The sequence below is a fragment of the Cyprinodon variegatus genome, unplaced genomic scaffold (assembly GCF_000732505.1).
Source record: "Cyprinodon variegatus isolate N-32 unplaced genomic scaffold, C_variegatus-1.0 Scaffold826, whole genome shotgun sequence".
NCBI lineage: Eukaryota > Metazoa > Chordata > Actinopteri > Cyprinodontiformes > Cyprinodontidae > Cyprinodon > Cyprinodon variegatus.
In genome coordinates this window covers 127,325-151,429 of record NW_015151279.1, presented here as the reverse complement: position 1 = coordinate 151,429, position 24,105 = coordinate 127,325, and the positions used below count along the sequence as shown (strand labels likewise).

Genomic DNA, 24,105 nt, shown 5'->3' with positions numbered 1-24,105 from the left:
TGTCAAACACCATGAATTTTGCATTTTATATAATACTGGCATGGCAAGGCAAATAAATACTGCCAACTATTTTGCTACCCTGATTACTGCTTTGAATGGAGGGATTGTAAGAGACGACATAATGGTTTGAAACATAGTCAGGCATAATAAAAAAGAAACATAAACAGGTTGTAAATGTTCAATATATGCAGAAGTGTAAGAGGGGGCAGTTACAACAGATTAAAGCTCACTGGCAGTTAATATAGTCAATAGTAAATTTGCCTCAGTTCTTAGATATAAAAGTTCTTGTGCTACAAGTTATCCTTCTTAGCACAGGCAAATAAAACAGGGAAAAACCTTTGCAAATGGTTCACAGAGCCTTCACACCTTTGAACCAAAGGATCCCTGTGTTCCTGGAAGTCCTGTCACCCCCTTTCCTCCTTGAAGACCAGGTTTTCCAGGTAAACCAGTTTCTCCATCCTCACCTTGATCCCCCTAAACTCAGAGAAAAGGTAGTTAGCAACAACAACAACAAAAAAAAGTGGACTTTTTCTTCTCTTTCATTTAACGGCGCATAGTCACATTAAATAATAATTTTTTAATTACACATGGTTGCATACCACTGTTTTACACATCTTGCTTCCTGTAAGCTTTGTTTTTCCCGAGTTCGTTATTACATTAAGACCTTTTGTGTATATTAATGATAAAAGCTACATGCTCTGTACTTATATAGTGCTTTTTTAAGTCAGGAGACTCCAACAATTTATGCACACACTAACACACTGATGCTACATATAGCCACAGCTGCCGTGGGACACATTGACAGAAGTAAGGCTGCCATACATAGGGGCCACCAGGCCCTCTGACCACCATCAGTAAGTAATGCAGGTGATGGCTGGTGCTGGGGCTGGAACCCATAATCCTCCAGTTGCAGGGAAAAATCCTACATGTTAGATTAGTTAGCACGTCCCAGAGAAGTTGTGAAAATAAGGAAGAAAAGTCAAAGATCCTGTGTGATAAAACCCAAATAACATAGTTGGTTGTAATGTTTGTTCATCGCGCCCCATTCCGCAATTCTATTAAGGCTCAAAGAGGACTACCTAAACACTATAGGGACAGATATAAGCTAATTTTATCATGATCAATTTGTTTTATATCATGTCGCTATCCACCTTTAAACATGTTTCACTCACCTTGACTCCTATACTTCCATCTTTACCAGCTAAGCCGTCCATTCCAGGTGGGCCCTCCTGTCCCTCCCTGCCTAGGACCCCACGTTGGCCAGATGGCCCCTGGGGACCCTTAGTACAATATAAAGAAAAATAACAAAATAAATCCTAATACCAAAGCAGATATCTGATATGTGTAACAGAAATATGGTAACTCTAAAAGTATACACCCCCTTAAAAGACAAGCCATATTTTGTGATAAAAAAAAAGATCATGAGAAAGAATTCCTAAACCTTTTGTAAAGTTTCGATTAGATATTTGATCCTTTTCCTTTTTTTAAAAAAGAAATAAAAAAACTCGGACTAATAAATTTTCCCATAGTTACACTTTTATTATACTCCTCAGTCTTCTTGAGTTTAAATCAAGCAGCAATTATAATTAGTTTAATTTACAAAACTGGTTCATCTAAGTTATGTGTCACACATTAACTCAGCGGTATCAGCATGGTGTGATAGGACGATCACACTCTTAATTAAGGTGAAAGTATGCAGCCAAACGAGCCAGTTTAACCTAAAGTGGTCAGCTGAGTATGCTAGAAAGTGGAAGAGTGGTTTCCTTTTCTAGCATCACTCTAAGTCCAAGCAAACATCCAAAACGTAAAATTAAGCTTCACCAGAAGATTATACAGATATACATTTGATTTGGACAGATCCACCAAGATTATAGAATTATATCTGATAGAAACTCTGTGGGATGCTCAGAAACATGGTAAGTTTAAAGCACTCATATGCAACATGTTTAATATACTGTATCCTCTGTATTCAGCAGAAGATACACTGTATCACGTTAACAATGGCTCATGAGGGGTGAATACACTTTAGACCTACTGTCCATCCAACTCACTGGTGGTCCTCTGTGCCCAGGAGCACCTGTTAGCCCTGGTTTTCCTTCTGAACCCTACAACAAAAAAGCACAAAAAAAAAAAAAAAAGTCACCTTCTAAAAGCTTGATAGAAATCGAAGAAATAAATAAAATAAATATTCAAGTGGTTCCCAAAAGTTTTCAGGCACCCCCCCTTCTTTGTTAACCACTGAAAAATGACATTGTGCACAGAGTCTCACTGTCTTATTCTTTCCCAGAAATATATATATCATCTCCTTACCAGATCACCTTTGGATCCTTTCAGTCCTGGCTGCCCTTTTAAACCAGGATGTCCCTGAAATATTCATAAATATATGATTATTGGAGTTTATGTAAAATTGGTATAAATTGGTGTGTAGCTGCTTAAATTATAGCTGACACATTTAAGAAGGACACCTACAGGAAGTCCTGGGGCACCAGTTTCACCTCTTGGTCCATTTAAGCCGATTTGACCCTAATAATATCAAGAAAACAATAATTGTCTGTATTTTAGGTATTATTTCTACACACATTCAGCTGAATAATGTGAAAAAAACGACGAAAAAACAAGTTCTGTGTTAGGGTTGTCTAATGCCTACTATGTTTGATTTGGACAGATCCACCTAGATTATAGAATTATATCTGATAGAAACTCTGTGGGATGCTCAGAAACATAGTAAGTTTAAAGCAGGTAAGTTTAAAGTAGAAATAATGCCTGTATTTAAGGCATTATTTCAACACATATTCAGCTGAATAATGTGGAAAAAAAACGACAAAAAAACAAGTTCTGTGTTAGGGTTGTCTAATGCCTACTTACTATGTGTCCTGTGTCACCTGCCTCTCCTCGCTCTCCTCTGTATCCAGGAGGACCCTGAATTCAGATGAACACAATAAATAGTTCAACACCCAAGAGTGTTGCAAACACATCGCAGACAAAGAATAGGTGAAGCACACAAACTTACTCTTTCACCTTGGGGACCTGGAAGGCCTTCTATCCTGTTGTCATCTCCCCGATCACCCTAAGCAACAAGCAAACAACCATACCCAAAGGTGCATAACTCCTAAATTCAATGATCTAGACAGAAGAAATGGCCGTTTTAAATGCTACTTTGAAATAAAAAATGGAGCGCTCTCTTTAAAAGAATGGAAAATCCTTTTCCCAAGCTATTACAATGATCCTATTTCACATGAATGGAGCTAACCAGCTGCAGGGTTTTTTTTTTTCATGACATTCATTTAACAATATCGATGGATATGTGTTTAATATAAACAGTTACATGCTGCACATGTGGAGAAGGCAATAAATACACAAAGAGCCCAACAATGATTCTATAAGAAGGATAAAAAATGAAGGCCAGGGGGCAATGAGGAAAGACAACTGCAAAGATAAAAAGCAATAAGCTGTATCTACAGCTGTAATTTAGATTTGTATTGACATTATAGTTTCAGTGCCAGAATTACCTGGCACTAAACCGACAATCATAAATTCTAAAATTGCCTGGATGATAGCATGATACTGCATTAATTAGAGCGCAGGCACAGCAATTATGTTGAGAACACTGGCAATGAGAAAACAACAAATAACAGCATCCAGATGGCTTCTGCCCAGGGACTAAAAAAATGCAAATGAGGGTATCACAAAACTCTGGTGCGCAGTGTATACACATATTACATAGTGCTCCTGTCAAATAAACACAAATTATGTGGCTAATATCTACAAAAACTATCAGCAGAAGTCCAGGTGCTTGGCTAATTATACGCATTTGACTGTGCAGAGTTAATTTGATTTGTCCAGGTTCATATCACAGATTAAATCAGGGGTAACTTGGCGGGTAGGCAACGACATTAAGACACACCAAGAAAGCACTAATTAGAAACACAGCCCTGGTCCCAGCCCATCAAACAAGTGGTCGTGCACAAAGACATTATGATATATGTGACAGATCCTCCTGGAATTAGTCTGCAGGCTGCTGATGGAACAACAAATGAATGGATGGTACCTTTTCTCCTTTTGGTCCAGAAGGTCCAAGTGGTCCTGGTGATCCCACGTAACCCTGCAGAAACCAGCAGACTGACTACATGCTTTTACACTGTGCATCCAGCCTTTAATTTGAGGCACAGTGGTACAGAGTGGCTGATATATTATCTATCATATGCAATATTTAGAGACAGGAGAATCTAAATGAATACATTTAATTCAGTGCATTCTCATTATGAGTTCGTATGAAATCGTACGAAAAGTTATGCACCGTAATTTCGTACGTTTTGGACGCACCATTCACGAATATAGAATATAAATTACAATTAGCCCTAATCCTGACCCTAACCCTAATATATAAAACAGCAAGCAACATAGTTAGAGGCATGTATAAGTGATGATTGCACTGTTCCCAGTTTTACGTCTGTCCGCGGATCTGCTTTTTTTTTCTGGCTGCCAGCGCATGCGCACTGATGTGGTTTTTTGAGGAAAAACGTCCAAAACGTACAAAATAGTGTGCATAACTTTTCGTACGATTTCATACGAACTGATAATGAGAATATGTTGTTTAATTTGGAAAAAATCCTTAATTAGGCTAAAAAGAAATGGATTTTTAAGACAGAAATGTTTGCTTAGTGGAAAGTATTTGTAAGTACTGCACACTACATACAGCAGGAACTGAAGAGAACCCTTAAATGGAACTTCTAAGTTTTTAAGGAAGCCAAAGTTGCTTGAAGAGCAGCCATTACTGGCTCTGGTGTTTCATTTTCCTCTTGAAAATACAATATAGACATGGAGTTGGTCTTGGATCTGGACTTATAAAGGACTGTTCCAACATCATCAGATAATATGGTTCTCTAAATCATCACTAAAGGTAGTTTACTTCCCCAGGAAAAAAAGGAATTTGGATCAATGCACAAAATACCAGGAACTGCTGTTCTGATTTTTGGGGAGGTTTAATGCAAATACAGCGACTCTTGAAGCTTTTTCTCCCCAGTAAAAACTGCTGCTAATACTGTTGTAGGTGCATCTTTTTCTACCTACTATCTAAATAAATCAATGCAATCAGCAGCCTGCTTATCTAGCAAACAGTTTTAGTGATGCACCCTTCTTTTAGAGAGCCTCAACTTTCCAGTCAGCTGTCTCCACCATTAATGTGTAGGTAATAACATTGTGATGACTTGATATTCCTGTCTTAAAAAACATGGTTTGAATTGATTTTATGCAATAAATGTGGGGTTGGTATTAAAAATATGATCAAATTTATATTAAAAAAATAGTTGAAATGTAATGTGGAGAACTGTAATGAATATACTTACTTAAAGGTTTACTTTTTTAAACACTAATATAAGCAGCCTTCATTCTAATTTCTGTATTCTTGACAGGCAGCTGTAAATCAACTAAAGATCGTTCACAATCCTCTCAACTACTAAAGCTTATATTTTCCTCAGGTGTGTCGTTTTTGGTTTAATCTAAAGACCAAACATTTGAATGCCTCCAGTTCAGCTACTTGACATTTCAAACACTTGTTTGCTGTAACTAAATACTTTAATAATTGATTATGTCAATTATTTTTTGATGAATCTATCGATAATAATGCAGCAAAAGGTTCCTTAAAGATTTTGTACTGAATTTAAATCAGGTGAAACTAAAATTATTCCAGATGAGGAATTCTGGGGAGAGCATATTAATGGATAAAAAATGTTTTTCATCTTAAAAACAAAATTTCTATTTTTTTGTTTTGTTTATTTATTTTTTTATTGAATGTATTTATTTATTTATTTATTTTTTTTGCAATTTTGGTATAATAAAGCTAATAATATAATATATATAATATAATAAATGCTCTAAGTGTGTTACTCTCAGCTAAAGGCAGGTGTTTGAGTCTCTACAGTCCAGTTAACAATTAATCGATTACTAAATTAGACTATGATCATTTCAACAAGTAATTAATCACAGTCATTCCGATAAATTGTTTCAGTCTTAAAAAGCTTTATAATTGAGAATACAGAAACCTTTAAACAAACCTGACCACTAGTATGGATTTCTAAGAGCTGGATCTGTAGCCAGAAGAAATTTAATGTCTTTGTTGATTTAATGTAGACCTTAGGAGTCAAGCTGTCGCTGAAAGCTGATCAAATTGGCTTTGTACATCCTTGTAAATACATTTTATTTGAAAAAGAAAAGTGGAAAAAGACTTTGGATTGAATCAGTGAAACTGAACTTTGCAAATACCCCTTTAAAAAAAGAGCAGAGGTTTTACAGCCACCCTCAAATAAGAAAGCAACCTGCTGATTCTGTGGAGAGAATTATCTCACAACACTAACAATGTCTGATCTCTTACTATTACACAGTTGAAACCATGAAGTCACTTTTTGTGCTATCAATTATCTGATGAAGATTTGGTATTTCTGAAGCTACTGTATAAACCCATGCAAAATGAATGTACTTCAAAATGGCTGAGATCAACTGAATAAATGAGGAAAAGAAACTGTGGCAGACGGCTGTTCCAGGCTCAGCAGGAGAAATTGACAAGAAATTGTGCCACCTAGCAGGATGTATTGACAGAGAAAGTTATCATGACAACTAGTTTCTACAGAAAAAAAGGAACATTTGGCTGTTATTGTTAAAAAGAGGCTATTATTGGTAGAGAAAACTTTTCTAGAATTTTTCTAAATAATTATGAACTGTATATATATATATATATATATATATATATATATATATATATATATATATATATATATATATATATATATATATATATATATAACATATATAAAAAAAAACAAACCTGCCTTTTTTTCTCACGCGTTTTTTAGGATGCAAAATTTTTTAAACATAATGTAGATAACAAAGAAATATAAAAACCCAGCTGATAGAAGATAAACTTAAATAAGTTTTATTACCAGGGGTTTTTATAAGTTTTACTCTTAAAATTACTCTCTATTTTTCATTCCTTTTACTATGATCTGTCCTTTATGTCAACCTAAGACAAATTCCTTCAGGCCTAAAAACAAACATGATTTTTATAGATGTTTTCTGATGAAAGTAAGTACCTCATAACCAGCTATGCCTGGATCACCCTGCTGGCCCATCCTTCCAGGGGCACCCTGGGATTAAGAAATAAAAAAATTATTATTTTCTACAATATTTAGAAATAGAATCTTACACTATAAGAACTTACCACAGGGCCAATGGTTCCTCTCGCCCCCTTCTGGCCAATAAACCCAGAATCCCCCTGCATTCCGATTGGTCCACTCTCCCCTAAATAGCCCTGCTGACCTTTGCTCCCCTGGAGAAAGGACAACAATGATCAGGTATGTGCTAACACGCACCAACAGATGTCAGAGGAATCTAACGATGTAAACATTGAATGCCAGAACTCTATTTGACAAGAACCTCCAATTCTGCTCTCATAAGGGTTACTGACCTCCCAGTTTGTTTACAACTAAAGCTGAGGAATATTTAATTCCAAGTACAACAGAATAAATTTAGAGCAAACTAAAATGAAAGCTGTGCTTCACTGAAATCAAATGTGCTGGCAGACCTTTTCTCCTGGCTTTCCTCCTTCCCCAGTTTTGCCAGGTCTGCCCTCCTGACCCTGTTAAACAAGAGTCAGAGCACTGGGCTTTCAGTGGACGGAAAGAGCTGCCTTTATTAGATGTGAAGGAATCAAAGTTCCCTCTTGAGATACTCACCCTGAACCCAACAAGTCCAGGAGGACCAGATCTGCCTTCCTCTCCTTTCAGGCCGATTTCACCTCTGTCTCCGGTGTCACCATCTGCACCAGCATCTCCTTTTTCACCCTAAGGAAATTAAACTTTAAAATGTAACAGTTCATCTGGAAGCTCATAATTTTTCAAAGTGAGGTTAAATTCTGCATCTCAATTGAAAACCATGTTCACTAATATCCAGTCAATGCCAGCAAATACTTCCTGCCAAGTTAAAGGACACTGGGTTTCCCAAACATCTCAACAGAACCACAGGCTGCATGCTTATACATACTTTACATTAAACAAATTTTCAGAATAAAAAAATTGACTTATAAAAAAAAAGAAAAAATCAATGTAGTTTACTAGATGGTTCAATACAGGAGTCATTTATCTACAGTTTTCATATTTTTTTTTTTTACACATCTTTGCCTCTAAGGAACAAAACAAGTTGAGATGGAGCAGTAAACTTAAACTACTTACAATTTTCTACATCATCAAATGAACAAACACCAGCTGAGGAGTTACTGCAGAGCCTGAGGAACTGCTGCCACAAAAGCTAGGTCTCTTAAATCCCACCCATTTTCTCAACAGAACAGCTATTAAGCCTCTACCTAATGAGCACAGAGAGCTTTGTGCAGCAATAAGGTTGATATCAACCAGTGCTCACGGTTATAAAAATAAAATCTTACATTTTATCTATTATTCACAGCCATCTGAAAAGGCCCAGAGTGGGAAGTTGCGATCCACATACAAAACAGACTCTACTTAAAGGTCCCGCTGCAGCGCTCGGAGCTGCAGCATGAAGTTTCTGCAATGACAGCTCAGGCATGTAAACAAAGAGTCACAGCAGTGAAACCAAAATGACACAAAGGCATGACTTATTTATTAGTTAGACACAGCAGCCTGCGAATGGGAGATATTTCTGAGAAGAAATACAGAGATGTGACTTGACATAATATTTTTTTTCCAAGGTGTTTATAAGTCCCTCAACATTTTATGTCACAGAAAAGTAGGTCATAGCTCAAGAACTTCAGTTCTGATGCAATTTTTTCAGAGAGAAGAGGTTGGTCCTTTAGAGTCTTTGCATTATAAAAGCTGCCTTGTGTAGAAACTAAATCCACATAGCCTTAGGGCAACTGTAAGAAGAGGTCTTTGTAAAAACAATGACAAAAAAAAATCAAATGAGAAAAACAGCAAGCCTTAAATGAATCATACAAACATTAAAATTTTATTTTTCACAAAATACAGAAGGCAAAAAAGTAGAAATATTAAATGTACCCAAAAAGAATGGTATTTTTTTGTTACTTCACTGTTTCTTTTATTCATTTCACACTCTTTCAAACACATTTCTGTACTATTATATGTTAGCAAGAAAAACATGTTGTGGGAAACTTGTTATGTTAACAAATACAGACAAACCATCCAAAGGGTGTAATATTTTTGCAGGATCTGTACAAACTAACTGAAAAACTAATTTGACACTCAGGGAGAAAGAGGGAAATTCAGGTCATGTATCCCTTCAAAAAACAGAAACATAGTGATCACTTACTGTACAACTAAAAAGAGATGGACAGGATATGTAAATAGTGATCAGTCCTGCAGCAGATATTTTGAGATAAAAAAAAAACGAGAACAAAATGGGATGTCAAATGTATCTTATTAAAAAAAAACTCACATGTACTTTAATGTATTTTTAGAATAGCATTGTTTGCTTATTTACAATAAAACATTTTCAGATCATAAACCTAAATTTAATATAGAACACAGAAAACCTGATACATAATCCAGTTTTTAAAAGCTATCCAAACCAACCTGACCATATATGAAAGGCAACAGCTAATGTAAGCATCATAAATGGATATTTCACTTCTGGAAACAACCACCAACCTATGTAAAGTATTGCCAAAGTATCTCAAAATGATCAAATTGGATTTTGACTCGTTAATTCACAAAACCCCAATAATGTCTTAAAGTTTTTTTCAGCCACTCAAAAGTGGACATATGGTTTGCTTCTGATCATTTTTCAAAAGAATAACCAAAATAATAAAAGTCAAAAACTGATGGCCAAATATTCTCCTTCAGGATTTTCTTATAAAGAAGGGAATTTTCTCATAGATAGCAGAATCAATGTTAGTTAACGCAGGTTGTCCAGTTTGTTAAGTAGCACAGCATTTTTGCTAAGTGCGTTCTTTTCATGAAGTTCTGATCACTTACCTTAACTAGGGCAAGTGCAGTTTGCAGAGCTTTAGATACTGTTTGGGTTCTTCTCTGACCCTCTGGATGAATCATTGATGGACACATGGAGAACTTTTGATAGGCTGCCATTCCTGGGAAGGTTTCCCACTGTTCCATGTTTTCTCATTTTGTGGATAATGAGTCCCACTGAGGTTTATTGGAGTCTTAAGGCCTTAGAAACGGCTTTGAAACCCTTTCCATACTAAATAAGTTCACTTCCTTGTTTTTCATCTGTTCTTAAATTTCTTTAGATCCGGCTTTGATGTGTTCCTTTTTGAGTTATCCTACCCTGCTTCTTATTGTTAGATGGGTTCTATTTAGCTAATGTCTGGATTCTATAGGTCTGCCACTAGTCAAATTTAAATGTGTGGATGGAAATAAAATACCCTTTCCAAAACATATTCATGATTTAAAAAAGAGGATCCCTGTTTCGCAAAAAATAAGGTTAAATCACACAGCATACTTAATATCCCTAATATATTTGTTATTTGATGGTCTAAGATAAAACAAAAACAGAATAAATTTGTGATGGAAAAAACAAAACAAAATTTTTGCTTAGTAGATTTGTGTTTAACCAATTACAATGCATCAACTTAGAAATGTTATTTTCTTGTTTTTGTGACAACAGTCTGTAAACAGAAAAAAAATCCTGCTTTTTAATTTTATTCAGTTTTAAAAGTCCAAAAGTGTTAATGGTAAAGGAAGTTTATAAATGAACATTTAATGCTACTTAACAAAGATTAATACTGGTTTCCATACGTTACATATATCAGATAGGTTATTGGGTAGTTAAAAATGTGTTATCTTAGAAAACAGTAACAGTTTAGAGTGGTTTTAAAAGAACAGCATTTTCCACTTTATTTCCAAGTGTACAGATTTTAAGCGCCAGAAAAACTTTCACCTTAGCAGCCTCTCAAATACTCAGAAACAACGAAGGCATCCTTGAAAAATAAGATAGAGAGTTAGAAAATAGCTTTGGAGGGTGAAATGGACCTGGTTGGCAGAAATAGTCCAAGTATAAAAACGCCTAATATGACCAATTGTAAGCATTTAAGTTTTATTTTGTCAAGCCATTGTAGTACTGAAACTCTGCTGAACACATTTTTTGTTAAAGATAATTTGTTTTGTTTTTTTCAGTTTTTTTCAGCAACACAGAATTTGGCCAAAAACAGAAGTTTTCCGGGTTTCCTTTAAGACGTTGCATTGAGGCCTAAATCCTCTCATGCCTGTTTTAAACCCTGCATGACTAAAACTGTCTTATAGCTTGAAGGCTCAAAAAACTTGTGGGTTGGTTCTGTTTATACAATACTTACACATGTTTGGCTATTTCAGCAAAGTAGTGTTGCTGCTACAAAATGTGCCCAACAGAAAAAATTTTTAATAAGCCCACACCTAGAAAAATCTCATAGCGGCAACAACGTACAGCCAGAAAGATGAGACTTACCGAGACATAAAAAATGCAATGTTTTTTGTCCTTTAGACTTGCCTTATTTCCATAAGGTCCACATGTTCCAGCCTCCCCATCAATGCCTGTCTCGCCCTGTATGAAGTATCAAAAAACAATCATTAGAAAAGTAAGCATTTTTATTCATTCAGCATGCCTCATTAAAAACGTATGCTTGAAAAGATAATTTGGAAATAATGTTTAGCAGCTAATAAATAGTGAAGCACCAATGCCTCATGCTTTTATTACCACTTTATTCAGTGCGACCTGGGTTCAATGAAATGTATGATTTGCAGAGGACAAAGAAGTGTTGCAATATTCTGGAAATCATTGAACAAGAAACAAACCTAACCACCATGTCATAGTGCTTGATCCTGTAATTACTATTCATGTTTGGGTGCTTCAATTTTTATAGTTTAGTGTCTGTCACTAACTGATGAGGATAAATACTTACTATAGTGTAGTTTAACATTTGTCAGAATGTAATGCAGATTAAACTAGATGAGGAAAACATTTTATACTCACCCTCTGGCCAATTAAGCCCTGCTCTCCAATGCTCCCAGGTGCACCAACAGAACCCTGATAGGCAATCAAAATAAAGCATTTGTTCTTGAATGACTACAAAATATAGCTGCCACATTTGATATCAAAGGAATTTTTTTATAATATAACCCAATGCCATTTAAACCAGATTTCACTCCAACTGCAATGAAGCCTTTTTTGTCTCGCCTATTAAAGTTTTTTTTTCTTTTCTTTTTAGTTTTAGCAAACTAGCTAAGACTGAATAAAAAGTATCTTTGATCAGAAATCTTCCTAAAAGCTGTTAGTTGGAATTAAGCTACTGAATGTGACAACACAGTCAGTACCATTCTAATACTTACAGTTAATATGTTTGGATCTGGGCTGCACAACAGGGCAGTGGGTAGCACTGCTGCCTTGCAGCAAGAAGGTTCCAAGTTCAATTCCTGGCCTGGGGTCTTTCTACATCAAGTTTGCATGTTCTCCCTGTGCATGTGTGGGTTCTCTCTGGGTACTCTGGCTTCCTCCCACAGTCCAAAAACATGACTTTTAGGTTAACTGGCCTCTCTAAATTCTGTTTAGGTGTCAGTGTGTGAGTGCATGGTTGTTTGTACTGTCTCTGTGTTGCCCGGTGATAGACTGGCGACCTGTCCAGGTTGTACCACGCCTCTTGCCCCATTGACAACTGGAGATAAGCAGCAGCATCCCTCGCAACCCCAGCAGTGATAAGCATGATGGAAAATGAATGAATTTCTGGATCTAAACCATTCTACTATGCTCTTCATTTTGCTGCCTGTTTTCTACTATTCTATGATAAATCTCTGAGATACTTGGTTTGAAAAGCACATTCATATCAAACTTCATTTTTTGAAAAACAATTTAAAACATTTAAAAATTTCCTTCCTCATAACATTTATACCACAATTATCACTTAAAATCCCAGTTAAGGAAATAAGTTGTCATTGTAAAGGAACAAAATGTGTTTTACATGGATATTTTTACAAGAAGGTCTAAGTAAAACAGTATATGTTAATATGGACGGTGGAACAGCTATCATTCCATGAACTTTCATTTCTTCTATTCTGTTCTCTTTACCTTCTCTCCATGTTCACCCGGCAGCCCTTTTTCTCCAGCATTTCCAGCAGGTCCCTATCAGAAACAGTTATATCATTTGATATGTGGCACTAATATAAAAATCAGCTTGAGTTCTGACACCAGCTGTGTGATCAACTAACCATCGCTCCAATCCCCCCAAGTGGCCCAATCCTTCCTGTTGGCCCTGAGGGTCCCTGTATCGACACAGCAGAGGCATCAATAAAATTGTTAAGAGGATTTTCTGACATTAGATAAACACCTCTGACAGGAAAAGAAGATAGGAGAAAAGGTTCAAGGGATAAGAACTCAGCAGAAAGGGAGCATTTTCAGGGAATACGTTAATCTGCAGGGTTTAAAATCTTTAAACAACAACCCAAGGCTTCTAAATGTTAGTAAAACTGGCCTGCTGTTTTAGAGACACACTGAAAGTACAGTAAAGCTGTCTATAAAAGGAGGAAATGGGGCAAACCAAATTGCATCTGCTTTGCCATACTTTGCTTCTTATGTCCATGAGGCTTGGACAAAAGAAGAGGAAAAGGAGGATTAGGATGTTTTTTGAGCTTTTCAAACAGGATATAGAGTTCTTGGAAAAGCTAAGGAAAAGATAAAAAGAAGGAATTTAGACAAGAGCCAAAACATCTCAAACACTTTCCTATAGTTAAAGTTAAAATATCATATTATTAAACTACATAGAAGGTTAACTTGAATAACAAACTCACTGGTTCTCCTGCAATTCCTTTGGCCCCTGGAGGTCCTGAGGGCCCCGGAACACCCTGGAATTATAACGCCACTAAGTGCTGGTATTCATACAGATGCTGAAAAGTCATAACTGATCGGAACCAATCTCTGTCTGATAACTTACTCGAAATCCCTTCAGCCCAGCTTCGCCCGGCTCACCAAACCTTCCCTGCAGCCAAACAACATAAATGGGAAAAATTTGATAAAACACAAATTTAAAGTTCCAACTTATAACAGCACCATGAATGAATGAATGCATGAATAAATGAATTAAAATAATTTATTTCAGACAATTAACAAATACTAAAAATAATAATCGATAAATCTTTTTCAGAAAATATTTGAAACAGACAACGATTTACCACACAAAAAAGCCATTGGTTACAGGTTGAAAATTAAATTAAATAAATACAATTTTCAGTTCCAGATCAATTTAATTAATTTGAACATAGATAGAAGCCAATAAAATAGACAAAATGTTCCACTAAATAAAGTCAGTATATAACTTTGTGATAAAGAAATACAGTAGCAAGCCAATATATTTCCCTAATATAACATAAATGCTGTCCTCTAGATGGTTCAGGGGGTCAAAGTTGTAATACGACAATGAAATAAAACTGTTATTCATAATGTGAGTACTCTGGTCCTCAGTGGATGTATCCAGCACATTTTACATTTTACTTGCTTAAAGTGAGACATGATGTATATAAATGTCAATAATAGGCTCCTGGAGAACTTGAGAGGTTGATGTGGTAATTTCACCATTTTAATTAGGTGTTTTAGAGCAGAAACACATCTGGTGAAGGATACAGACCAAGATTTCCATGTTTCGCATGTACCGTATGTAGGGTGCAAAATTACAACACTGTAGTGTGAAATTTTCTACATTTTCTAAAATATTTAAATTATTTTAGAATATGATCATTAATATGTTTCAAATGCAAAACATTCTGTGACATATTTAAATAGGTAGACATTTGTTACCATTTTGAACAATACCGAAAGATAAAGATGTCTGTTATCTAAACAACAAAAATCCGTTTTTATCAAACGGAATTAAGAAAAATGTTATTTCTAGGGAGGAAAAAATTAAGGAAAGAATGTAAAAGGCATAAAACGTCCCAGAGGTAAAGTACATGTCAACGCAAGATTACATCGTTTCACTGCATTTTGATGAAGGCTTACCCTGTGATATCCATTTGTCTGTTCCCCTGACTGTTGAAGTGAGAATGAACACTTTGGTAAGATCTAAAAAGCTGTCTGAGGCCTAGACTGTAGCAGCCTATTAGTGAGGTATGAAATTCAAGAAGGTGTCAGAATAAATTAGTTATTTCACTGTTCAGAAAAGGTTCTACATATGCAATACATAAAAAAGCAGCACATTAAAATCAGACTATAAGGTGGCACAAGAACTCAAGAAACTTCAAATCTTGCCAAAGCACCTCCAGCAGCCTCTAGCTACTTTTAATACCACCTTGCATGCCTTTAAAATCGGAACATGACTGCACAGGTTTTCCTTTCAAGGTTAAACATTTGCTCTCTAAGAAAACAACATTGTCTGATCAAAGTTCATCACAGGGGACATAGAGAAAAACCATGATCTCTACAATGTGTTTTGAATAAAGAGGCTAAAATTGTATTGTTTGGACACCTACATAGCTTGGTGTAAACTAAAAGCAGCCTTTCATGAAAATAACTTTTTTATACTTTATGGTACAAAGCATAGAGATTTAAGTGTCATGATTTAAGGTTGCTTTGCTGAAGTAGGATTTGGCTTGTTTACTATTACAGAATCCAGCAAGAATCCACCTGTGTATCAAAGACTACTTGTACTTGTGGAATATACTTGTAAAAAATATGAAAACATGTTTACCAAATTAAAGCTGGATAATAATGACATGCCAGTAAAATTACAAAATTATGAAACCTACCAGTAAAATTACAAAAACAAACTAAGTGTTAAAACAAATTCAGTTACCTGATATTTAAGGTTCCATTTTATGCTACATTTGAAAATAAAAATTATTAAAGGCACACCGTGTAACTTTTGGCCACTGGGGGCGCTAGACCTGTAACTGCCTGTAAGTACCGGTAGCTTCTACTAAACATCGACAATAATACCAAAGATACATGACTGTGTACTAGGAGCACAGTGTTAACTTACCAGTCTAATAATATGGTTGAGAAAAGAGAATAAGTTTTACATATTTCACTTTCAGCCTGCACCACTGAGCAAACTGGTTACCAATATCGACTCTTGTTTTTCCTTGAGCACGATTCCCTTTAACGTTTTCTCTTTTTAGGCTCCACAGAAGGTTTAAACTTTTCCTTGCTCATCCATGGCCATTAGTCGAGCAAGCAGAAAAATACTAAAGCAAAAGTCTAAGCTCCAGGAATAAATAAGAGCCTGTGGCCGTAAAGACATGTGTTCTTCCAGGTCACATGACCTGGCCAACAACGGTGTGTCTTCTCCCAAATTACATTAAAGTCAGTATTTCCAGAGGGGAGTCCTGCTTATAGCATTGATAGTGTGAAGCGCTGTATATTGGCCCGAGGAATCATTTAAAATTACTCATATGCCTCAACTCTTTGGGTCACAAAGTCTTTGGTGTGCCTTTAACAAGATCACAATGTTTGCCATTTCTGCAGGACAATTCCTCTCAGACAGCCTTTACCAGAAATCTGCTAATTCAGCCCTCCTCTGGACGAGCTGTTTTGGCTTTAAACTCCCCGTCCTCCTGAAGGCCACGCCTCCACAACCCACAACGACCAGTCAGAGGTTGTAAAGATAACCTAATAATAATACATTCAATGAAGGTCGTACAGTAGTTTGATCAATGGGCTGCTAAAGCCACTCTGGACATCTTTATACCCCCTTATGTCATCATAAAGGGCATGATTGTCAAACAAAGGATTTTAAGCACACATTAGCTAAGAGGTGGAGAAAGCAAATGATAGAGGTGAAAGAAATGTTTTTTTATTTTGGGACTCGTATGACTGTTGTATGTTTATTATGTGAGCTTTACATATTTGGGATCTCGGAGTGACTTAAATACTCATAAATCTTAAATGTATATACATCTCAATGAATGAGTAGAACGGGGCAAATCTTCTTTCAATCCATATCAGAAATATGGATTAAAAGAAGCAAAGAATCAAAGATAGATCACTACCAGAAAAGCCTGAAGATACTTCAGCAAAAGACGTTGATCCTGACTATAAGAAAATAGGATATTGTAGCTCTAAAAAATAATTGTTGATGTTTAAAGAGAAAAACAAAATTACTTTTTTTATACTTAGGTAAAAATCCCTTTGTGCAACCACAAAAACTTACAGTATTTTAATTTGCTAAAATATAATTATAAGAAAAGGTATATATTTAATGAGGTGCCCTATATTATTTTTTTTACACCACAGTATTTGTGATCAAAAGCACAGCTTCAGTTTTGTAACATCTCAAGCCAGCATACTACTCTTTAATCTCAACTTTTCAGAGATGCCACTTGAACAAATGGAGAACTAGCACTGGGGCTTTTGCAAAAACTTCTTTTAGCAGTGGAAAATATAGATTTTTTTTCTTACCATCTCCCCAGGGAGGCCCAATTTTCCTGATGGACCATCAGGCCCCTGCAAAGAAACAGCATGGAATAAATGGGCTTCGTGAAATCCCCCTCAATATAAAAAGTGCTACCAGCTTCATTATTCTTTAAAGCTCCTTGATATACAGCTCTGCACCTTATTTCTAAGAGGGTCCTGCAATATCCTTCAGCTAGTAAAAAAGTTTAAGAATAACAGCTTTTATAAACTGTTAAACCATCTTGTTTTTTCTGAATAATTTAGGTGAATTTCTCTTTCTTTAAAGCACCTTTATTAAGACGTTTAAGTGTCAATACAAAAAACAATGAAAAATAAGACATCTTGAGTAGCTTACACATTTTAGTCTTTACTGATATGCTCACCTTGACCCCTGTTAACCCTTTCACTCCTAGAGGGCCATCAGGACCTCTGGGACCCTGTTAAAGGATAATAGTTGTTACTGATAAACAGCTTTACTAAATTGCTCTCAACCACCTGCTTTAAAAACAAAAACAAAAAGAAAAACACTTTTGTATTTTTTTCATTATTCATACTAAGGTAACCTGAGTTGCTTTTGGTTGTGCCAATAAGATTTCCCCACACTGGTGATACAAACAGCAGCTGCTTAGGCAGATAGCTGGCATCGGCCATTTAATTCCACTGTGTGCCCATTTCCCACTGTGTGCAACATTTTCCCTACTGGTCCACAATCATAACAATGGTGCTGTCTGCAAGAAGTTACTTTAAAAAAAAAGGTCTGTAATCTCTGGGCCTATATTGCTTTACCCTGAAAACTGAGCCGAATTATTCAGTCAAAAATCAGAGAGATTTTTCTAAATAAGTTTAAGCAGGATCAAGCTGTCTTTTACTTATTTCCTAAAACGTCTTTTCTGAAGTGATAAATAACAGTTATTTCAAAATAGAATTTAAAATCAGTGTTTTGAACATGGAGTAAAATGATTTAAATCTCTCATTAAGGAGGCAGAGATAAAATATTTTCTATCACAACATAAATAAATAAATAACAGTCTCATCGTTGTCACTAACATCTTTTGCAAATTGTTGGAGACAGAGTAACATCTAGTTCACATATTCTAAAATAATAAAAAAAAATATGTGTAGGTGTACAAAGTAAAGTGTGCAAAGAAGTTTGCACACTTTATATAAATGGGAGTTATGGTATAAAACCAGAGCAGTGTGCTCTTTGTTAAAGAGATAAAGTCAAATGTTTAAGTAACACAGCTTTAACTCTCATTTTAAAATACTTGATAATGCCAAAGTGGCCCAATATAAAGATGAGTTTTGACACCCATGATCTAGAGATAAGGCTTTTGTTGGTAATCTGCTGCTGCTGCTCAGTTACTGTCTGAATGCTGTCTAAAACAAAATTTCAAGTTGTCTAAGTCTAAATCTAAATTATGCATGTGCCAAAGTATAAAAAATCTTAAGTTAACAGTGGCTAATGTTCTGTATTGACATTAACAGATCTGAAATATGCCTTTTTGCACATTTTATGCCATGATCAGTGGCGGAGCCAGAGGCATAGTTTGGGTGGCAACCCCAAAAGAAATCCTCGCCACCTGTGTTGCCACCCTATGGAAACCTTTAACACTGTTTGACATTTATGAACATTTGCTAAGAAAACAGTCACATTTCCCAGCAGACTTGAATGCATCCTCATGCAGCATGCTTCTGTTACACTTTTAATTGGTTCCTTTGTATTCCAAACAGCTCAAAAAAACAAAACACGGCAGCGGTACACAGGATCAATGAAAAGGATTTAATTGCTACTAAATTAAACAAAGGGCTGTTTTAACGGAAAGTAAGGGACACTTTGCACAGCAGTGCTTGTGCTTAGTATTACACATGTAATACTACTTCAATTACTAGTCTCATGAAACGCACAAATACCGTCACACTTGCGTGAAGGTGCTTAAAAGAACATCTCGTTAGGAAAATATTCAGCAACAATCACAGAAATGAGGTAGAATTTTTCATAGTGGTACACGTAATGCAGGATAATGATGCATTGAGAGCATTGTGTATGAATTGTGGGCTATGATTCCTAAAAGAGGAGCCTCTGCTTGCTTTGAGGAAAACATTCAAGTCAGACTTACAGTAGCAGCCATTCAAAATGTCCCTTCCCAGTCAAACGCCAGCCGAATGGCAGCCTACTCCCCTGCGACTCCCATTGAAATCCCCACCAACTTCCAGCCACTGGCCTTCTCCTGGGTGTGAATTTTTTTTTTTTTTTTTTACTCTGACTCCACCCTTTCATTGAATTACAGCATCTGAACAGGAGATAATGCTTCTCTTTAGATCTTAATCTCCACAAATCATGACAAAAAGAATATTTTTGTACAAAGACTGACATTTAAAAAGGAATTGTAGGGGACCAACAAAGGACCTATCAAGAGAATTGGGGACAATTTGAATGGCTACTACTGTAGAAGACGTTATGCATGAGCTTCATCAAACGGGAGGGCTTCTTTTAAGAAGGGAGAAAAGTGGAGAGAGACCAGCTTCTCTACTTGAGTTTAATGTGTTTTTTAAAAACTTACAAAGAGATTTTCCATGAACTTTTTAGGCTTGGTAAAATTTGGCTTTTGATTCCAGTTAGCACTGCATATTTGCCCTCAAATTAATAAAACCCCACCTTAGGACAACAATGGCCAATGATAGATTAAGTCAGTGTTGAGTCAGGGAGGTCATATTCCCTAAATATGGAACATTTTGTAAAACATTTTGCTTCATCTCACCAGAACCACAGAGTTTTGCAGTTCTGATTGTTTTTGTGAACTTGGTCTTATCATATCACTGGGCAGTGGTCAACTATAGTCCGTTTTAAAGGGCTGTATATTTTTTTGTTGTTTTATTTTGTTCTATTCTTCTTCTTCTTGTGGTACTCATTTAAATGTGCACTGCTGCTTGTCCTGCCTTGTTTTGACAGGTCCAAATTTACCTCATATTTTTGTTTACTATTGGATTTGATTAGTACAAGGAGAACATTAAGTACTTGTTTTTTTTATTGTTTTTTTGCTGTATACTTAATTTATAATACATTGTACTGTACATAATTGTAAACATTTTGTAACATAAACAACTTTAATTTAATCAATGTACATTTTGCAGAAAGAAATAAATGTTTGGAGTCTAACTGAATTCTTGATATATTGACCCCCCCCCAATAATACTTTGCCACGGCTTTGCTACCCCTCTTTTAAAAGTCTAGCTCCGCCAGTGGCTATGTTATATGCAGAATGCCTTGATTATTACTGCCCAGTAAAACCAGCAAGTTGCAGGTTTGATATTTCCCTATACCCATCCACCTGGAGGGCTATAAATATAATATGAATTGCTCCTTGACCATTTTCCCTCTCAAGCCAAATGAATCATAAAGAAATAATGAGGATTGCACACTAAACAAAGAGCCGCAGCATCCCACTGGTAGGAGATGATGTGTATATTTCTGGAATTAAATGGACAGTATAATATTACATTTATATTATTCATATTTGTGCAGTTAAATTAAGGTAAAATATATTTTTAGTTGACAATATGTCTTAAATGTTTGATATTATGGAGATAGTGGTATACATAGTTTGCAAATGTAATTAATTGTTATATGATTTCATTCACAGTTAAGTTTTAAAAGCTGTTTTTATCTTTGTAGGTTATTGACCAACTCATATGATGCTGAGCTTTATTTTAATCAAAAAGAACAGTTAAAGAAAATGGAACTGAGTTGAGTCGTCTTGAAGACCGTTTTGGTTGTGGCCAGGCCTTTCAATTTTGGGCAACCTAAAGAAAACTTGACAGTTACCTTAGGCTTATCTAAAACAGTTAAATTCAGATATACTTTATTAATCCCAGTATTTTGCTTGGCAAAGTATTCGATAGATTAATAAAGCATAAAGGGTTAGAACTTTTTCAGGCTTTTAAAAGTCTGAAACACAAGCTTCAAATTGTTTTATTTAAAGAAAAAGATGAAGGAACTATCGCATCACTTACCAATGATAACAGGACCACTATCTTATAACTGTTGTTAAACACTGTTTTAAAAACTGTTGTTATCATATGCAGTGATGTGCTTGAGTTTTATGAAGGTGATGAACTCTTATGTTAATGAGCTTTTTGTTGTCACTTCTTTCAGTTCAACACATAAACCCACCATGTGGCATGAACACAGTCTAATATTGTTCCTGATGCCAATTTTTGATCAACTGGAAACACTGTAATATTTGCACCAGTAACTTACCCTGCCACCCTTGGGCCCTCTGATGCCAGGAAATCCTCGTGAACCAGGGGGCCCCTAGATGTGTGTGTGGGTAAAACAAGTCTTTTAGTTAATCTATACATTACTACTGAAACTGATAGAAAATGGATATTTCCTTAATCTAATGAGCTGTTTTGTAATCAATTACAAAAAAAAAGGTAATTAAACAATAAAATTATTTTTAAGCATTCATTTTAACACAAGGTAGTATGTCTCTGCTTTGAAATAATTAGGAAACTAGAAGTTCATATACATGCTTTAGAGATTTTTCAATCCAACATGATAAATGAAGAATTTTGAGACAAATGTAAAATAAAAAAAAATGGCTGTCAGGTAAAGCCGGGCATACACTGTACGATCACTTGAATCGAGCCAAGTTTTAGCCTCGTGCATCCTGTGTTGTGTAGTATACAGGGGGTAACAAGGGGCGATTAGACTCTCACGACCACCTCCCTATAAAGAATTGTAAGGTCGAGAGAAAATAAAACATGTTTGAAATTCAGTCAGCCTTCATTAGGTGTTTGTGAGCAAATCCTGCTGTTGAAGCAGAGCAAAGAGCGTCTACCAACCAATTTACCAGAATGTCGACCACTGTGCATGTGCAAACAATATAATTCTTCTTCTTCTACTTCCAGATTGACGAGCCCAACCAGCACCATTGCTCGTCGCGAAGTCTGACATGTGGTTTCAGAATGTACAGAGTGAGCAGTTAAATCACATCAGAACATGGGGTCGTACAGTGTAAGAACTTACATAGTGAGCTGTACTATGTAAACACTGCTGTTTCATCGTACAGTACAACGTTTGAAAATATTGTACAGTGTATGCGCAGCCTAAGTAAAGACCTGATAAGGTTTCTTCTTGTACAGCATCCTTACCTCTGATATGCAACCCTTTTGAAGGTGATATATGTAAAAGCTTATGGTAAATAAATTTTTACTGTCTGAAAAATGTTTTAAAAGAATTTCTATAAAATACACAAAACTGAAATTATTTTTAATAATTGCTTCTGGTTGATCTTTGGGAAACTTTCTGGGAAAAGAACATTTCTACATTTTCTTCAATTTTACACTCACCCAAGTAGAAAAAGGCTTCACAATAGCAAACTTACTGGAATCCCCTCCAATCCCGGTGCTCCTGTCTCTCCCGGTATTCCAGAATGTCCCTGACAGACGTAATATTATTCAAATTATGTAGTCAATTTTAAAAGGTAATGAATAACACATTCGAAAGAACGAAAAAAAAAAAAAACATTAGTACTTATTTCAGTCAACCTTTCTGAGCAAATCCCTTTCACATTCATTTTAAATGTAAAAGTGAATGCCCCTGGTGCATGATTTGGGGTTCAGACTTACTCCTTACCATCGGCCCTGGTTCACCTGAAGGTCCTGGGATACCCATTTTCCCTCGATCCCCCTGAAAAAAACGATGATATTTTATTATATGTCTGCAAATAATCCATATTAATAAGTTGCTTAGAGAAACCATTATTTAACATGCTGATATTAGCAAATATTTTACACCAGATGGGTGTTTTTTGTCCATTGGCTGAGTTGCTGTTACTGAACACTATAGTAGATCAATGTGATAGGGCAATAGTACAGTAGGACAAAAAAGGACAAAGGAAACCTTTTCTCCAGCCATTCCTGTCTCTCCAACACCCCCAATAATGCCCAGCAGTCCCTAAAGGAAAGAAGAAATGTCCTATTTTATGTGTTTTTAATTTGTGAGCTATATTACTGCTACCCATTCATGACAACTTGTCTTAGGGGTTCAACAAAACAGTCTAATGCAGACACAGTGGGTGTCAAACACAAATTACCCTGAAATAGAGAGAAAAGTCTTTACCCTCTCGCCAAGCTTGCCGACCTCGCCGGTTATCCCTGTCTCCCCCTACAGCAAAGTAGATAAATTAGCATTTCACAAACTTAGTCAAGCATTTGATTTTTTGTTTTTTAAGGGAGCTCAGTTGAGATAGGCTTAGAAGCTTGTCCCTCTGTTGTGGCAGAGCATTAACATCTAATTTACACATTCTTGGATGATACGTTATCATGAAAGGGAACCAACCGGTGAGAGAATGTTCATTTAAAGATCACAGTAGTTCAGCAGTGAAGGTGCCACTTTTAAGTCTGACCTTGGGTCCATCTGAGCCTGCCAGTCCAGTAAATCCAAACCTCCCAGGCCTGCCCTGAACAGAAAATAAAAATCAGAGAAGTGCACAGTTTCACACAAATTGAATTTAACCATATCACACCAGGGACACATCATGTGTGAGTCTAACTTTCCCTTGAGAGGATGAGGCACAAAAGAAACTGACATCTGTTGCCAAATCAAAAAGATTCCTTAAGGATCCTTAATAATACAGAAAACAAAGAACTCTTTGTGGTCATTTTTTTTTCTTTTATAATTAATGGATTTGGGAGATGACAGATTGAAGGAAACCTTGGAAAATCAAAATCTGGCAACATGTTCCTTGTACG

The 24,105-nt window shown here is 35.9% G+C and overlaps 1 protein-coding gene across 1 annotated transcript in view; it reads right to left on the bottom strand.

The window, feature by feature from the left end:
* The window catches only part of LOC107098960 (collagen alpha-1(XXVII) chain B-like), a 110,037-nt gene that overhangs the window by 17,414 nt on the left and 68,518 nt on the right, over nt 1–24,105 (bottom strand). The window contains exons 23-48 of the mRNA XM_015396869.1: nt 23,760–23,813; nt 23,474–23,518; nt 23,255–23,308; nt 22,988–23,041; nt 22,737–22,790; nt 21,608–21,661; nt 17,733–17,786; nt 17,356–17,400; nt 13,898–13,942; nt 13,755–13,808; nt 13,176–13,229; nt 13,036–13,089; nt 11,947–12,000; nt 11,464–11,517; nt 7,728–7,835; nt 7,577–7,630; nt 7,214–7,321; nt 7,086–7,139; nt 4,049–4,102; nt 3,011–3,067; nt 2,866–2,919; nt 2,470–2,523; nt 2,311–2,364; nt 2,052–2,105; nt 1,173–1,280; nt 367–474 (exon numbers count right to left, since the gene is read on the bottom strand). Of these exons, the coding sequence (XP_015252355.1) occupies nt 367–474; nt 1,173–1,280; nt 2,052–2,105; nt 2,311–2,364; nt 2,470–2,523; nt 2,866–2,919; nt 3,011–3,067; nt 4,049–4,102; nt 7,086–7,139; nt 7,214–7,321; nt 7,577–7,630; nt 7,728–7,835; nt 11,464–11,517; nt 11,947–12,000; nt 13,036–13,089; nt 13,176–13,229; nt 13,755–13,808; nt 13,898–13,942; nt 17,356–17,400; nt 17,733–17,786; nt 21,608–21,661; nt 22,737–22,790; nt 22,988–23,041; nt 23,255–23,308; nt 23,474–23,518; nt 23,760–23,813 (1,596 nt within the window). The remainder of the gene's footprint in view (nt 1–366; nt 475–1,172; nt 1,281–2,051; nt 2,106–2,310; nt 2,365–2,469; nt 2,524–2,865; nt 2,920–3,010; nt 3,068–4,048; nt 4,103–7,085; nt 7,140–7,213; nt 7,322–7,576; nt 7,631–7,727; nt 7,836–11,463; nt 11,518–11,946; nt 12,001–13,035; nt 13,090–13,175; nt 13,230–13,754; nt 13,809–13,897; nt 13,943–17,355; nt 17,401–17,732; nt 17,787–21,607; nt 21,662–22,736; nt 22,791–22,987; nt 23,042–23,254; nt 23,309–23,473; nt 23,519–23,759; nt 23,814–24,105) is intronic.